The following is a 12899-nucleotide window of genomic DNA, read 5'->3' as shown; positions in this document are numbered from 1 at the left end:
TTCATGGGAAGAGGTTTTTCTGCGGACCGGAGGGGGTGTGGTTGTGTGTGCTGCCTGTATCCCACGGATGGGGCTTCGCTTGTTTGCGCGGCCTAGTTACTGGCATGCTGTGGACCGGTGCTAGTTGACCGACCAGGGGTTGGGGACCCCTGGTTTAAAGGACTGAAATTTACATTGTGTTACAATTTAAGAAATTTTATTAAACAATGTACTGTTGATATATTGCACCAGAAAAATTATTCAGAATGTATAAACATTCTTGAAATTTATGCTGGAAATGTGAACAATTTTTTTTATCATGCTTGATGCATGTGCAACAAAGCAAGAAAACATTGGGCTCAAACATATATATATATATATATTTTAAAGACTGAACTTTTCCTCCAGGGACTGATGGATAAAGAGTTAGAAAAGAACCATAGAGACTGTTTTGCAATGAGATTATTGTATACACAAAGATTAAAAGCTCTGGCGATACCTGTAAATGGAGGAAATAGTTGATGAAGATAACAGAACTTGTTGAAAGGGCTAAGTTGACTTGTTTGATTACAGAAAAAACATCTACATTTCTTGGTGCCTGGAAATCCCTTATGGACTTTTTGCCAAAAGAAAAAGAAAAAAAAATAACTTATAATTTAGGCTTTTATTATTAGCTAGGATAGATCATAGAGAGTTATCATGTAACTTTAGAGAGAAGTTAATATATAATTGTACTTATAGTTGGTGTGAAGAAGACAGGAAGCCATTTTTGTATCTTTTTTATATCTTTTTTCCTGCATCTATATGTGTATGTGTATGTAAATGCATATGCATATTTGTTTCAGGAAAAAATTACCTCTAAAAAACACAGGTAAAAATATTTAGCTAGGAATGTTGCATTGTTTAATCTTTCTTTTACTGAGAAGTGTTGAAGTGTCCTGGTTTTTAATTTTATTTTGTACAAGTTTGTTAATTATGTGTACTGCAGCCTTCATGAACATCCTCAGTTTGTGCATGAGACAATAATTTTAGAATCTTTTCTGATCGTTAATGATTAGTTTGCAGCTTCCAGCAGCATACTTGTAATTGTAGTAAAATGCTTGTTTGTAGCAGATTAGTAAATCCTATGATCTGCTGGGAATATTACAATTCTTATGTAAATGTTCTTTTTAATAAGACTGCTATTTTTCCATAATCTGAACAGCTTTATAACTGATCTCCTCATTACTAAACTCTGGCATTTTGGGACATTTAAAATTGAATAGCTTATTATAGATATTATAACACATCTTTTCTTTCTTTAATAAAGTTTGATTTTGTTTATATTTTATAAGATTGGTCTATCTCCTAAGGGTGAGAGAGTAAGGGGTGAATTTTCTTGTCACATGTCTTTGAGCTACATGATAAGGAAGTTCAATATTGAAATTATTCAATTTTTTGCATTTAACAATTATTCATGTTTCATGAACATGAAAGAGAGCACATGCTGTCAGAGCCCTATGTCTCTCATACACTGAGATGAGGGGGTGAATGCTAGTGAGGTGCCTGCAGAAAGTAGGCTGTGGCACTGGGAATTACCAAGTTTCCACCTGAAAGCTAACATAGGGCCAGGATGTGAAGACCTATACAGCTTCAAGAAAAAAAGTGTTGAGATCTCTAGTATCTGTCTTACAGGGTCAGCTGTTGTGCTATTATTTAAGTTTAATAATATTAACAATGAACTAGAGCAGGGATAGGCAACCTTGGCTCTTTTATGACTCGTGGACTTCAACTCTCAGAATTCCTGAGCCAGCCATGCTGAGGGAAAAGAGAGAGGTTTCCAAGCTGAGCCATACTGGCTCAGGAATTCTGGGAGTTGAAGTCCATGAGTCATAAAAGAGTCAAGATTGCCTACCCCTGAACTAGAGGATTACTAAGGTTCTTAGGATATTAAACTAAATAATTACAAGAGAGATGAATCACACTAAACCAAAATCAATCCAATATGTAACCATGTTATTCTGACCCTGTAAGACAGATATAATGTAGTTTGTTTTGATTTTGTTCAGTGTATTGGGTAGGCACTACAATGCTCCACAATTTGAAAACTATAGTTGATGGCAATCTTTTGCAGGTTCACAGAACACCCCAAAAGTCATGCCACTAAAATTTGGTGGCACATCGAAAACAATCAGTAATGTGATTTTCTACACTGGAAAATAGTTTTAACATATCAATTTCACTTAAAAAGCCCAAACTGCCAAAAATGTTTAAAAACAAAAAGGATTGAAAATTACTAACCCTAACCCTCTGATGATGTCACCATGTCAGTATCATGGTCCATGACCCTCAGCAGCTGAAAAGAAAAATTAAAAGGAAAGTATGGCTCTTGGATCCAAACAGGATGACTATTCCTGCTTCAAGTTAGTACAATATGTGAACCCAATCAACTCAATAAACAATAGTTAAAATTCATAGCTTAACTAGATAGATGAATCCAGCCATCTCCCACAATAGGAATTGGTTTGGAGCATTACTGAGTATGTTGGTTTAAATACATTTAAGGCAGGGAAAATATCTCTCTCTCTCCACCCCCATCTTTTTTATGTACCTTTGTTCTTTTTTCTCCTTCCTCTTAGGAGGAAATGGGATCTCTGTGTCCTTGTCATCTTTCAGTTGGGAGTTAATGAAGCTTTTTTTTTTTTTCAATTTTAGTTCCAGCCAGCTTCCCCCCTTTTCCTAGCTGATTTTAAATAATATAATTGGGCATACTTCAGTAACACATTGGGCTGAAAAGAATGGACTGAACTTGAAAGCTATTATTTGGTCCTCTTACAGTTCTGTTCCAGCTATTGTAGTATATGAGTTTGCTATTAATTTTATTTTTTCCAGTTCATAAGGTGATTAAAAATATTTGGGTTCTGCTGGGAAAAAAAATAGTTTGATTCCAATTCTCATGCAAAACTAACATGTGGGATTATCCCTATTTAAAAATTCTGGAATTTTTTTTTAATTTTTTTTTTGGTGGTAGTGGTGTAAGAACTTGGGCTGAGAATAAGATTACTAGCAAGCAAGTAAATGATTAAAAAAAACCTTGAAGTTTTACAACAGAAATTTATTATTTATTTATTATCTGGCGTATGATAAGAACATGACAAATTACAAAAGGAATGTAGCTTACCTAATACAGCCAAAAAACAATGCAGATAGATCTTGGTTAATGATGGCAAGTGGGACCCGAATTACCATTAAATGATGCAGTAAAGCATGAAGTGTCACATGACAACCCTGCTTAGTGATGGCAATTCCAGCATTCCCATAATTATTCCCATAATTAAATGAATCACTACAGGTCATTAAGTGAGGATGTTGTGACCATCTGCAACTTCCTGCTGCTTTCCCATTGATTTTGTTTGTCAGAAGCTGGCAAGGAAGACCATAGATGGGGCCCAGGAGGCTGTAGGATGCTGCAATATTGTAATTGTGAGCCGGGTGCCAAGCACCCAGAGCTCAATCATGTGACTGCAGGGACATTGCACCAGTCAAAGCTCCAAGGACCAGTAAGCAGTGCTGGGATTCAGCCGCTTCGCACCACTTTGGCAGAACCGGTAGTTAATTTTTTGTTGCCCAGGCCCAGAATGGACTTCTGGAAGCGGCATCCACACAGAGAACTGGTTGTTCGCATATATGAACCCCACCACTGCCAGTAAGTACTACTCATTCAGGGCCATCTCAAATCTGAATGGTCATTGAAAAGGTGGTTGTTAAGTGAGGAACAGCTATATACACAAACATTTTTAGTTTCATGGTTTGACTGATGCCTCAGCAGATTCTAAAATTCCAATATATATTGGAAAAAAGCATTTATAGAGATTTAATCAACAATTTATTATTAGCAAATGTTAATAAAAATACATTTGGATAACATACAAGAAATATGGCAGAGAGTTGCAATAGTTTTAAATATGTTATACACAATTTAAAATTAATTTAATTCAGCAAAAATAATATGTCAGGCTTACTGAACTCCCCCAAAGTTGCTAAAAAAGCTTGGCTGTTATCAATACTTTTGAAGTTATTTTAATGCATACATTGTATTCATGTCCACTATAGGTAGTCCTATAGTGGACCATCATGTCCATTGCTTAGCAAGGAAGTTCTTAAGTGAGTTTTGCCCCATTTTACGACCCTTTTTGCCACAATTAAGTGAATCACTGCAGTTGTTAAGTAAATCATAGCACTGTTAAGTGAATCCAGCTTCCCCATTGATTTTACTTGTCAGAAGATGGCTGGGAAGGTTACAAATGGTGATCCCAGGACAGTGCAACTTTCATAAATACATGCCAGTTGCCAAACACCTGAAATTTGATCACGTGATCATGGGGATGCTAAGTGTGAAAAATGGACATAAGTCATTTTTTCAGTGCCGTTGTAACTTCAAATGGCCACTAAATGAATGGTTCTAAGTCAAAGACTACCTGTAATTGTCTATGGCGATTCTCACTCATCCAGGTCAAGGTTGTCCCAACTGGACTTGCTTGTTTTTCTTTGAAGACATTTCGCTTCTCATCGAAGAAGCTTCTTCCCCACCATCCAGTCAGAGCTGAATAAGCATCTTGGATGAGAAGCAAAATGTCTTCAAAGAAAAACAAGCAAGTCCAGTTGTCTCCTGAAAAAGCACCTTTGGGACTACCTGTAATTGGTTAAATACTAATACTATGCTGAACCAAGTTCTAGGCAGGAAAGTAATGTTAAAAAATGTCAGTGAGTTAAATCAGAGGTCCCCAACCTTTTGGGCATCAGGGACCCCGTTCCGTGGAGAGAGGTTTTTCCACGGACTGGAGAGTATGTGGTTTTGTGTGCTGCCTGCATCCCACAGATGGGGCTTTGCTTGTTTGTGAGGACCGGTTGCTGGCATGCCGCAGATTGGTCCTGATCCACGGACCGCAGGTTGGGGACCCCTGACTTAAACTATATTCTGAGAAACTGGAATTTAACAATTTATGAAGACCTCTGGATAAATTGTGTTTAGAATTCTACAAAAGTAATGACTATATTCGTCTGGAAAGATGTTTCTGTACCAAATTCTAAATGTTGTTTCAGTGAAATATAGAAGAGAATATAGCTCAGTGGTTCTCAACCTGTGGGTCAGGACCCCATTTGGGGTCGAACGACCATTTCACGGGGGTCGCCAAACAAGGCTGTCCGCCATTTTTTCCCCCTTTTCTTTGGCCACGCCCCTGGCACCCGATGATGTATAAGTGGTTGGGGGTCACCACAACATGGGGAACTGTATTATGGGGTCGCGGCATTAGAAAGGTTGGGAACCACTGATATAGCTGGAAGGGACCTTGAAGGTCCTCTAGTGCAGCCTCCTGCTCAATCACGAGAACTTCAAACAAGTGACTGTCCATTCCCTTCTTAAAAATCTCCAGTGATGGAGTGCCCATGATTTCTGGAGGCAAGCTGTTCCACTGATTAATTGTCCTCACTGTTGGGAAGTTTCTCCTTAATTCCAGGTTGCTTCTCTCTTTGGTCAGTTTCCAACCATTGTTTCTTGTCCTGTCCCCTGGTGCTTTGGAGAATAATTTGACCCCCTCTTCTTTGTGGCAGACCCTCAAATACTGGAATACTGCTATCATGTCACCCCTATTACCTCTTTTCTTTAGACTGGCCAAACCCAAGTCCTGCAGCCATTTTTCTTATGTTTTAGTCTGCAGGCCTTTGATCATCTTAATTGCTCTTCTCTGAACTTTTTCCAAAGTCTCAACATCTTTTTTATAGTATGATGACCAAAATTGGTTGCAGTATTCCAGGTGTGGTCTTACTAGGGTTTTATAAAGCGGTACTAATACTTCGTGTGATCTTGATTCTATGCCTCTGTTTAAACAAACCAGGATTGTATTAGCTTTTTTGGCTGCACACTGCTGGCTCATAGTCAAGTGATCATCCACTAGGACGCCAAGGTCTCTCACAGTTGCTGTTTTGGAGCTAGTTCTTACCTAGTCTGTAATTGTACCTTTGATTTTTCCTGCTTAAATGTAAAACTTTGCTTTTCTCCACATTAACATTCATTTTGTTGGATAGGACCCATTGTTCAAGTTTGTCAAGATCTTTTTGGATCCTGAGCTTGTCTTCTGGGGTGTTGGCTATAGAAGAATTCCCCTTCTATTCCCTCATCTAAATCATTAATAAAGATATTGAAGAGTACTGGGCCTAAGACAGAGCCTTGTGATACTCCCACTGCTTACTTCTCTCCATGTGGATGAGGGCTACTTGCTGAGTACGATTTGTCAGCCAGCTACAAATCCATCTGGTGGTGATGTTGTCTATTCCATCTTTTTCTAGCTTATCAAGCAGCAGGTTGTGGTCTACTTTGTCAAATGCCTTACTGAAATCTAAGTATACTATGTCCACAGCGTGGACTACTAATTTAGTCACTTTATCAAAGAATGAAATAAGATTGGTTTGGCATGATCTGTTTTTAACAAACCTGTGTTGGCTATTGGTTATAACTTTATTTGCTTCTACTTGTTCGCAGATCTGTTTTTTTTATTATCTTTTCCAGGATCTTCCCAGTTATTGATATTAGACTGATTGATCTGTAGTTTCCTGGGTCTGTTTTTTTCCCTTTCTTGAAGATGGGAACCACATCAGCCCTTTTCCAATCCTCAGGTACTTCCCCAGTGCTCCAGGATTTTTGAAAGATATGGTGCAATGGTTCTGAGATAACATCTGCCAGCTCCTTCAGAACTCTGGAATGTAATCTGTCCGGTCCTGGTGATTTATATTCGTCAAGATCGGATAGGTGTTCTCTTACCATTTTCTTGCTTATTTTATTTTTTGTTTCTAGTTTGTCTTTTGTAATAGTTTTTTTGGTATGTTGGACCATAATTAATTGTTGTGTAAAGACTGATGCAAAGAATGAGTTAAGCAGTTCTGCTTTCTCCCTACTTCCTGTTACTTCCTTGCCATCTTCTCTCTTTAGTGGACCTACAGTTTCCTTGACTTTTTTCTTCTTATTAATATGTTAAAACTTTTTTTATTGTCTTTGATTTCTGTTGCAAGTCTTCATTCATTCTGAGCCTTTGCTTTTCTGACTTTATCTTTGCATGTTCTGGCTGTCTGCTGATAATCAGCTTTACTTATGTGTCCCTTTTTCTATTTTCTGTACTTGTCCTTTTTGTCTTTTAGAGTGAGCTTTGTGCAGAGAGAGAGAGAGAGCTTTGTGCAGCCATGCTGGTTTCTTCTTGAATTTCTTGTTTTCCTTTTTCCTATTGTGCTGGACTGAGCTTTTAGGATCATATTTTTCAGAGTTTCCCATGCTTAATAATAATAATGATAAAGTTGGCAGGGACCTTGGAAGTCATCTAGTCCAACCCCCTGCTCAGGCAGGAAACCCTATACCATTTTGGATAAATGCTGTCCAGTTTCTTCTTAAAAACTTCCAGTGTTGGAGCATTCACCACTTCTGGACGCAGGTTGTTCCACTGGTTAATTGTTCTCCTTAGTTCTAGGTTGCTAAAAGTTTCTCCTTAGTTCTAGGTTGCTTCTCTCTTCGGTTAGTTTCCACCCATTGCTTCTTGTCCTGCCTTCAGCTTGACCAACCAGCTTGTCTCCTAAGTCTCATATCATGGGTTAAAAGAGAGTGAGTCAACTGACTCAAAGTCACCCACTTGCTTTCTATGCCTGGTGCCTTACCCACAAGACCAAACTGCCTCAAGTGAATATAAGAGCCAGTTAGGCCTAAAAGGTAGAGCACCAGGCTAGAAGCCAAGAGACTGTACGTTCTAGTACAGGGGTGTCAAGTTCAATTTCATTGAGGGCCGCATCAGCATTGTGGTTGTTCTCGGGGGGCTGGGTAGGTGTGGCTAGGGTGGGTGCAGCCTACTGGGTGGGCATGGCTGGAGTGGGTGTGGCCTACTGGGTGGGTGTTGCCAGCTCTACATCATTCGCGTCAAGGGTGCCTGTGGGGGCCTGGGCAGGAGTGGGACAGATCTGAGGGTCTCTGGCAGAAGGGGGTGGGACCAGGGCAAGAGCCAAGGTATAGTCCACTGGAAAAGCCTGCTGAAACCCATCCCCTGGAGCCCATCAAGCCAGATATGTGAAGTAGGCGAGGGCCATTTGCTGGCCACTTCCAGGCGATGGTGCATTTCTTCATTCCTCACAAAGGGTGACACCTCCCCAGCATGCACCTCCCCATCGGGGTGGGGCCGATGCAGCAGGGGCCGGTCCCTTGCTGTTTCCAGACGGCCTTGTGGAGCTAAGATTGAATGGTTTTAGCATAGATGGCCACCACAAAATTGTACATTGGCTCCCGGCTGGCCTGGGCCAGGGCCAAGGCAGTGGGGGCCGTTCCCTCACTGTTTCCAGGATGGCTTTGCAGGCCACATGAAACCACGTCGCGGGCCGCATCCGGGCCCCGGGCCTTATATTTGACATGTTTGTTCTAGTACCACCTTAGTCATGAAATTTGTCTGGATGACTTTGGGCCAGGCCTCTGTCTCAGCTCAAGTCACTTCAAAAGGTTGTTATTGTGGGGAAAATAGGAGGAGGAAGGAGTATTGTGCATGACCACCGCTTTGAGTTATTTATAAAAACAATAAAGCTGGAATAAACAAACAAATCATAATTTTAGAAAGTATTTCAAGGCATCAGACTTCTAAAAAGAAAAAGAAAAATAGTAATGCAATTTACTTACCATCTGTGTGGACTCCCACAATCAGATAATCTCCCATTGCACGAGCTTGTCGCAACTGGTTGGAGTGCCCATAATGTACCATATCATAGCTACAAAGAAACAAACAAAACAAAAAGTAACAAAGGAACTTCTGTAAAGGCATGTTAATGCTTGTTTTCACAAGATTCCATCATTAGCATACATAGAACATCATAGTCCCACGAAACAAAGAATTTACTCAACTGTACCATTAATATTGCTTTTAGTGGTGCCTACAGAATTGGAAGCTTTTAGTATCTTTTGTACAGTATCAAGAAGCACATACAAAAAGAGTGGAGCTTGCATTGCAATAGTGAAGCTCTTTCATCATTCCCTTCTTTTGCTCCCCGTACTTCACATGACTACTCACAAGGAGCAAATTGTAAATATGTTTCCAATTATATTACAGGACATTTATCCATTATTAGTGTTTTTTCCTGTTATTTTCATTCCTCTGCACTTCAAATTTTGATTTCAGTTATCCATAACATCAATAACAATAACAATAACAACAGCAACAACAACAATAATATATAGCCAGGATATTGCAATGGAGTTTGGCTTGGACAAATGTGCCACACTTATTATCAAACAAGGAAAACTAGTGAAAACTGAAGGAATCAAGATGCCCCACGAAAATAACATTAAGAATCTGGATGAGAAGATTACTACAAATACTTGGGTATCCTTCAAGCTGACAACATCAAGCACACTGAAGTCAAGAAAAAGATTAGAGGTGAATATATCAAGAGAGTGAAGAAGATCTTAAAGTCTAAACTCAATGGAGGAAATACCATAAAGGCAATCAACACCTGGGCAATTCCAGTCATTAGATACACAGCTGGAATAGTGGACTGGACTCAAGCAAACTAAAAGCAATGGATAGGAAGACCAGAAAAATAATGACAATGAATCATGCCCTTCATCCACGCAGTGACATTGACAGACTTTATCTACCAAGGCAAATAGGTAGGCGTGGAATGCTGCAAGTACATCAGATGGTTGAAGAACAAAAAATGGCTTTGGAAGAATATCTGAAGAACAATGATGAAGATGCACTGAAATTAGTATGTCAGGAAGGCTTATTGACTACTGGAGAGACCAAACTGGCTTACAAGAAGACCAAATGAAGAACAGAATAGAGGCATGGGAAGACAAAGCATTACATGGCCAGTACATTAAAAAAATAGCTGGGAAAACAGATAATAACAAGACCTGGCAATGGCTAAGAGCAGGAAAATTGAAGAAAGAGACCGAGGGACTAATTCTGGCTGCACAAGACCAAGCCTTAAGGACAAATGCATATAAAGTCAAAGTTGAGAAGACAGCAACAGACAGTAAGTGCCGCCTATGCAAACACACTGAAGAAACAGTGGACCACCTGGTAAGCTGCTGCAAGAAGATCGCACAGACTGACTACAAGCAGCTCTAAAGTAGCAACAATGGTGCATTGGAAGATCTGCAAGAAATATCATTTGCCTGTAAGCAAGAACTGGTGGGATCATAAAATAGAGAAAGTCATAGAAAATGATAAAATTAAACTGCTCTGGGACTTCAGAATTCAAACAGACAAGCACCTGCAACATAACAGCCCAGACTTAACAACTGTTGATAAGAAAGACAAAAAAGTCTAGATAGTGGACGTGGCAGTGCTTGGAGACAGCAGAATAGACGAGAAAGAACTGGAGAAGATAACAAAATACAAAGACCTACAAATAGAAATAGAAAGACTGTGGCAAAAGCAAGCAAGGGTAGTACCAATAGTAATAGGCGCCTTGGGTGCAATCCCAAAACAATTGGAGCACCACTTGAACACCATTGGCATTGACAAATTCACCATTAGTCAACTACAAAAGGCGGCCTTACTAGGAACCGCCTCCATCCTGCGACGATATCTGTAATAACATCAAACATCCACATCTGCCTATCCCAGGTCCTGGGTAAGGACTCGATAGGAAGACAAAATGCCAAATCCAGTCTGAACATCTGGCTGACTGTGCGATGATCCATAATAATAGTAATAATAATAATAATAATAATAATAATAATAATAATAATAATAATAATGCATTTTAGATTTCTAATATATGGAAAGTATGTATATTATCAATAAATTTAGATATACTTTTACAATATTCCCAAAGAGCCACAAGTAAAAAGTCCAAATATATTTAGAATTTGAAAATATTTTTCTGATCTGAAAGGAAAATTAAAATTGTGATAAATGCAGAAATTCTCATTATCTCTGCTGCTTGAACTGAAGCATTAGAGGCATTGGAGAGGGGGTGCTTGTTTTCTTATTCAGGGATAAAAGGAGATTAGTAAAGAAAGAGTAGAGTGAATGGGGAATGGCCAATCATCTTTTCAGCTATCAGGAACTCTGAGAAAATTAAGGAAAAAAACCTCAAAATACTTAATATTTTGCATTCACAAAATACTTAATATTTACATGTATTTCTTTGAGAAGAATTTTTCAAACTCAATACACATTGGACTCATTCCTTGTACTGGTAATTGTATGTTCATAACACTCTGGCAATTCTACCTTGATTTAACTTTAAAAGCACAGAAGAAGAGGTTGTTTGTGTGTGTGTGTGTGTATGTGTGTGTGTGTGTGTGTATGTGTGTGTGTGTGTGTGTGTGTGTGTGTGTGTGAGAGAGAGAGAGAGAGAGAGAGAGAGAGATGTGTAGGTAGAATCTCTCTCTGCCACAGCTGGATCCTGCTCTCTCTCTCTCCTTTCCTAACCACAAAAAGGATCAATTCAACCAACAAACCCTGGAAAGCAAGGGGGTTTGGCCAGAGTGCAGGACCTTTTGAGAAAAAGAAGAGTAAGCGTGTGGGAAGTGATTAAAGGGAAATGAGAGGGCAACTAGCTATGGATTGCTGAGCAGGGCCCTATCCTGGGAAGAGGTGCCTGTATTCTGATTAATTTCAGCAGAGTCCTCACAGGCCATTTGCCTGAAAACCATAAGGTGGCAGACCACAGATTGGAAGGTACCTCCACCTGTTGGGGGTGGTGTAGTATCACAGGGCAGTGTAGTACCGTGGATTGCGAGGGACCCAAGAGAAAGCCTTGGAGTTTTATTGAGGATGGTGGGAAAAAGCATGGGAGGCTCAGGATCAAGGATCCCACCGAGGTCTCCTTTAGGAAGGCTAATGGATGCCTGGGGCCGGGGCTAATTGCCTGTCCAGGCAGGAATGAGTAAGAAGCACGTGCACAAATTATGTAGGAAATGGATTCTTCTCAGGGATGAAGCAGGAAAATATTTTTTGGCTAAATAAAGGTACTTAAAAGAAAAGAACATTGGGTTTTTTTTTTCTCCTGTCCGTCTTCTACCTGGGAGGAGGTTTCGTGGTATCTGAAGCAGAACATCCAGATTTAGCCATAGTTTCATTCCCTACAGCATTAACCTTGTGAACTCTCAAGCTTCCTCCTTCCGTTATATATTCAAGATGGACAGTATTTAATATTTATTTGCTATGTATATGTAGGGGTGTGGGTCTATACATATGTTGTACTTAGTATGTTTAGATGTTGTGTCATGTATGTGTTTCACTTTGAGAGCGGACAACTAAATTTCATTTTTGATGTGTGCCATTGTACCCACAGTAAAATAATGACAATAAAGGTTATCTTATCTTATCTTATCTTATCTTATCTTATCTTATCTTATCTTATCTTATCTATGTAACCATGTGATATGTTTGTTAAGATATTTGCCCTCCCTAATTTGAGATTTATGGTGAGAATGACCAGGATATGAAAATCTAAGAGTTCTGTTTCCCTTTGTTCTCTTTCCCTTGTCTTCGTGTGTGTATGTGTGTCAAGTCTTTATGTGCTAGCTAAATATAACTGTTAAATGTCTTTGATTCAAAGAGAAAAGAATTTAAAATTGTTAGAAAATAATGTTAAAATAAGCAAAGAAAAATACATTCACCCTAGTTTGCCTGACTAGCAAATCAGGGTGAAGAGAATTGTGTTCCCCTTTCCCCCCCTCCCTTCTCTCTCTATGCTTTTTAAGAACAGCCCAAAGTTATCAGAAGGGAATGCTTTAGATTTATTTGCAGGAAACGTTTCATTCTTGCATTTACTGTGTGTTTAAATGGGTTTCATCTGTCTACTTAACATCTGCAATGTTAACCTTAATGTCTTTTCAAACCCTGTCAGCAAGCTATCCACACACACACCCATTCCACATCTCCATTTCTTATCCTCTGTTC

General features: G+C 39.3%; 1 protein-coding gene across 2 annotated transcripts in view; it reads right to left on the bottom strand.

The window, feature by feature from the left end:
• The window catches only part of PCYT2 (phosphate cytidylyltransferase 2, ethanolamine), a 37593-nt gene that overhangs the window by 19362 nt on the left and 5332 nt on the right, over window positions 1-12899 (bottom strand). Inside the window, exons 1-2 of one of the 2 annotated variants that reach the window (XM_039344648.1) lie at window positions 8660-8748; window positions 2260-2314 (exon numbers count right to left, since the gene is read on the bottom strand). Coding sequence is in view for 1 of the 2 variants with exons in the window: in XM_039344637.1 (XP_039200571.1) it covers window positions 8660-8748 (89 nt within the window). In the remaining variant the exon portion in view is untranslated. Of the gene's footprint in view, window positions 1-2259; window positions 2315-8659; window positions 8749-12899 lie in introns of those variants that run through there. The other variant, XM_039344637.1, reaches the window with a different exon arrangement.

The sequence above is a fragment of the Crotalus tigris genome, unplaced genomic scaffold (assembly GCF_016545835.1).
Source record: "Crotalus tigris isolate CLP2741 ecotype Arizona unplaced genomic scaffold, ASM1654583v1 scf7180000017551.9496454, whole genome shotgun sequence".
In the NCBI taxonomy this organism is placed as follows: domain Eukaryota; kingdom Metazoa; phylum Chordata; class Lepidosauria; order Squamata; family Viperidae; genus Crotalus; species Crotalus tigris.
The sequence above is the reverse complement of the archived record's forward strand: the minus strand, read 5'-3'. Positions and strand labels throughout refer to the sequence as shown.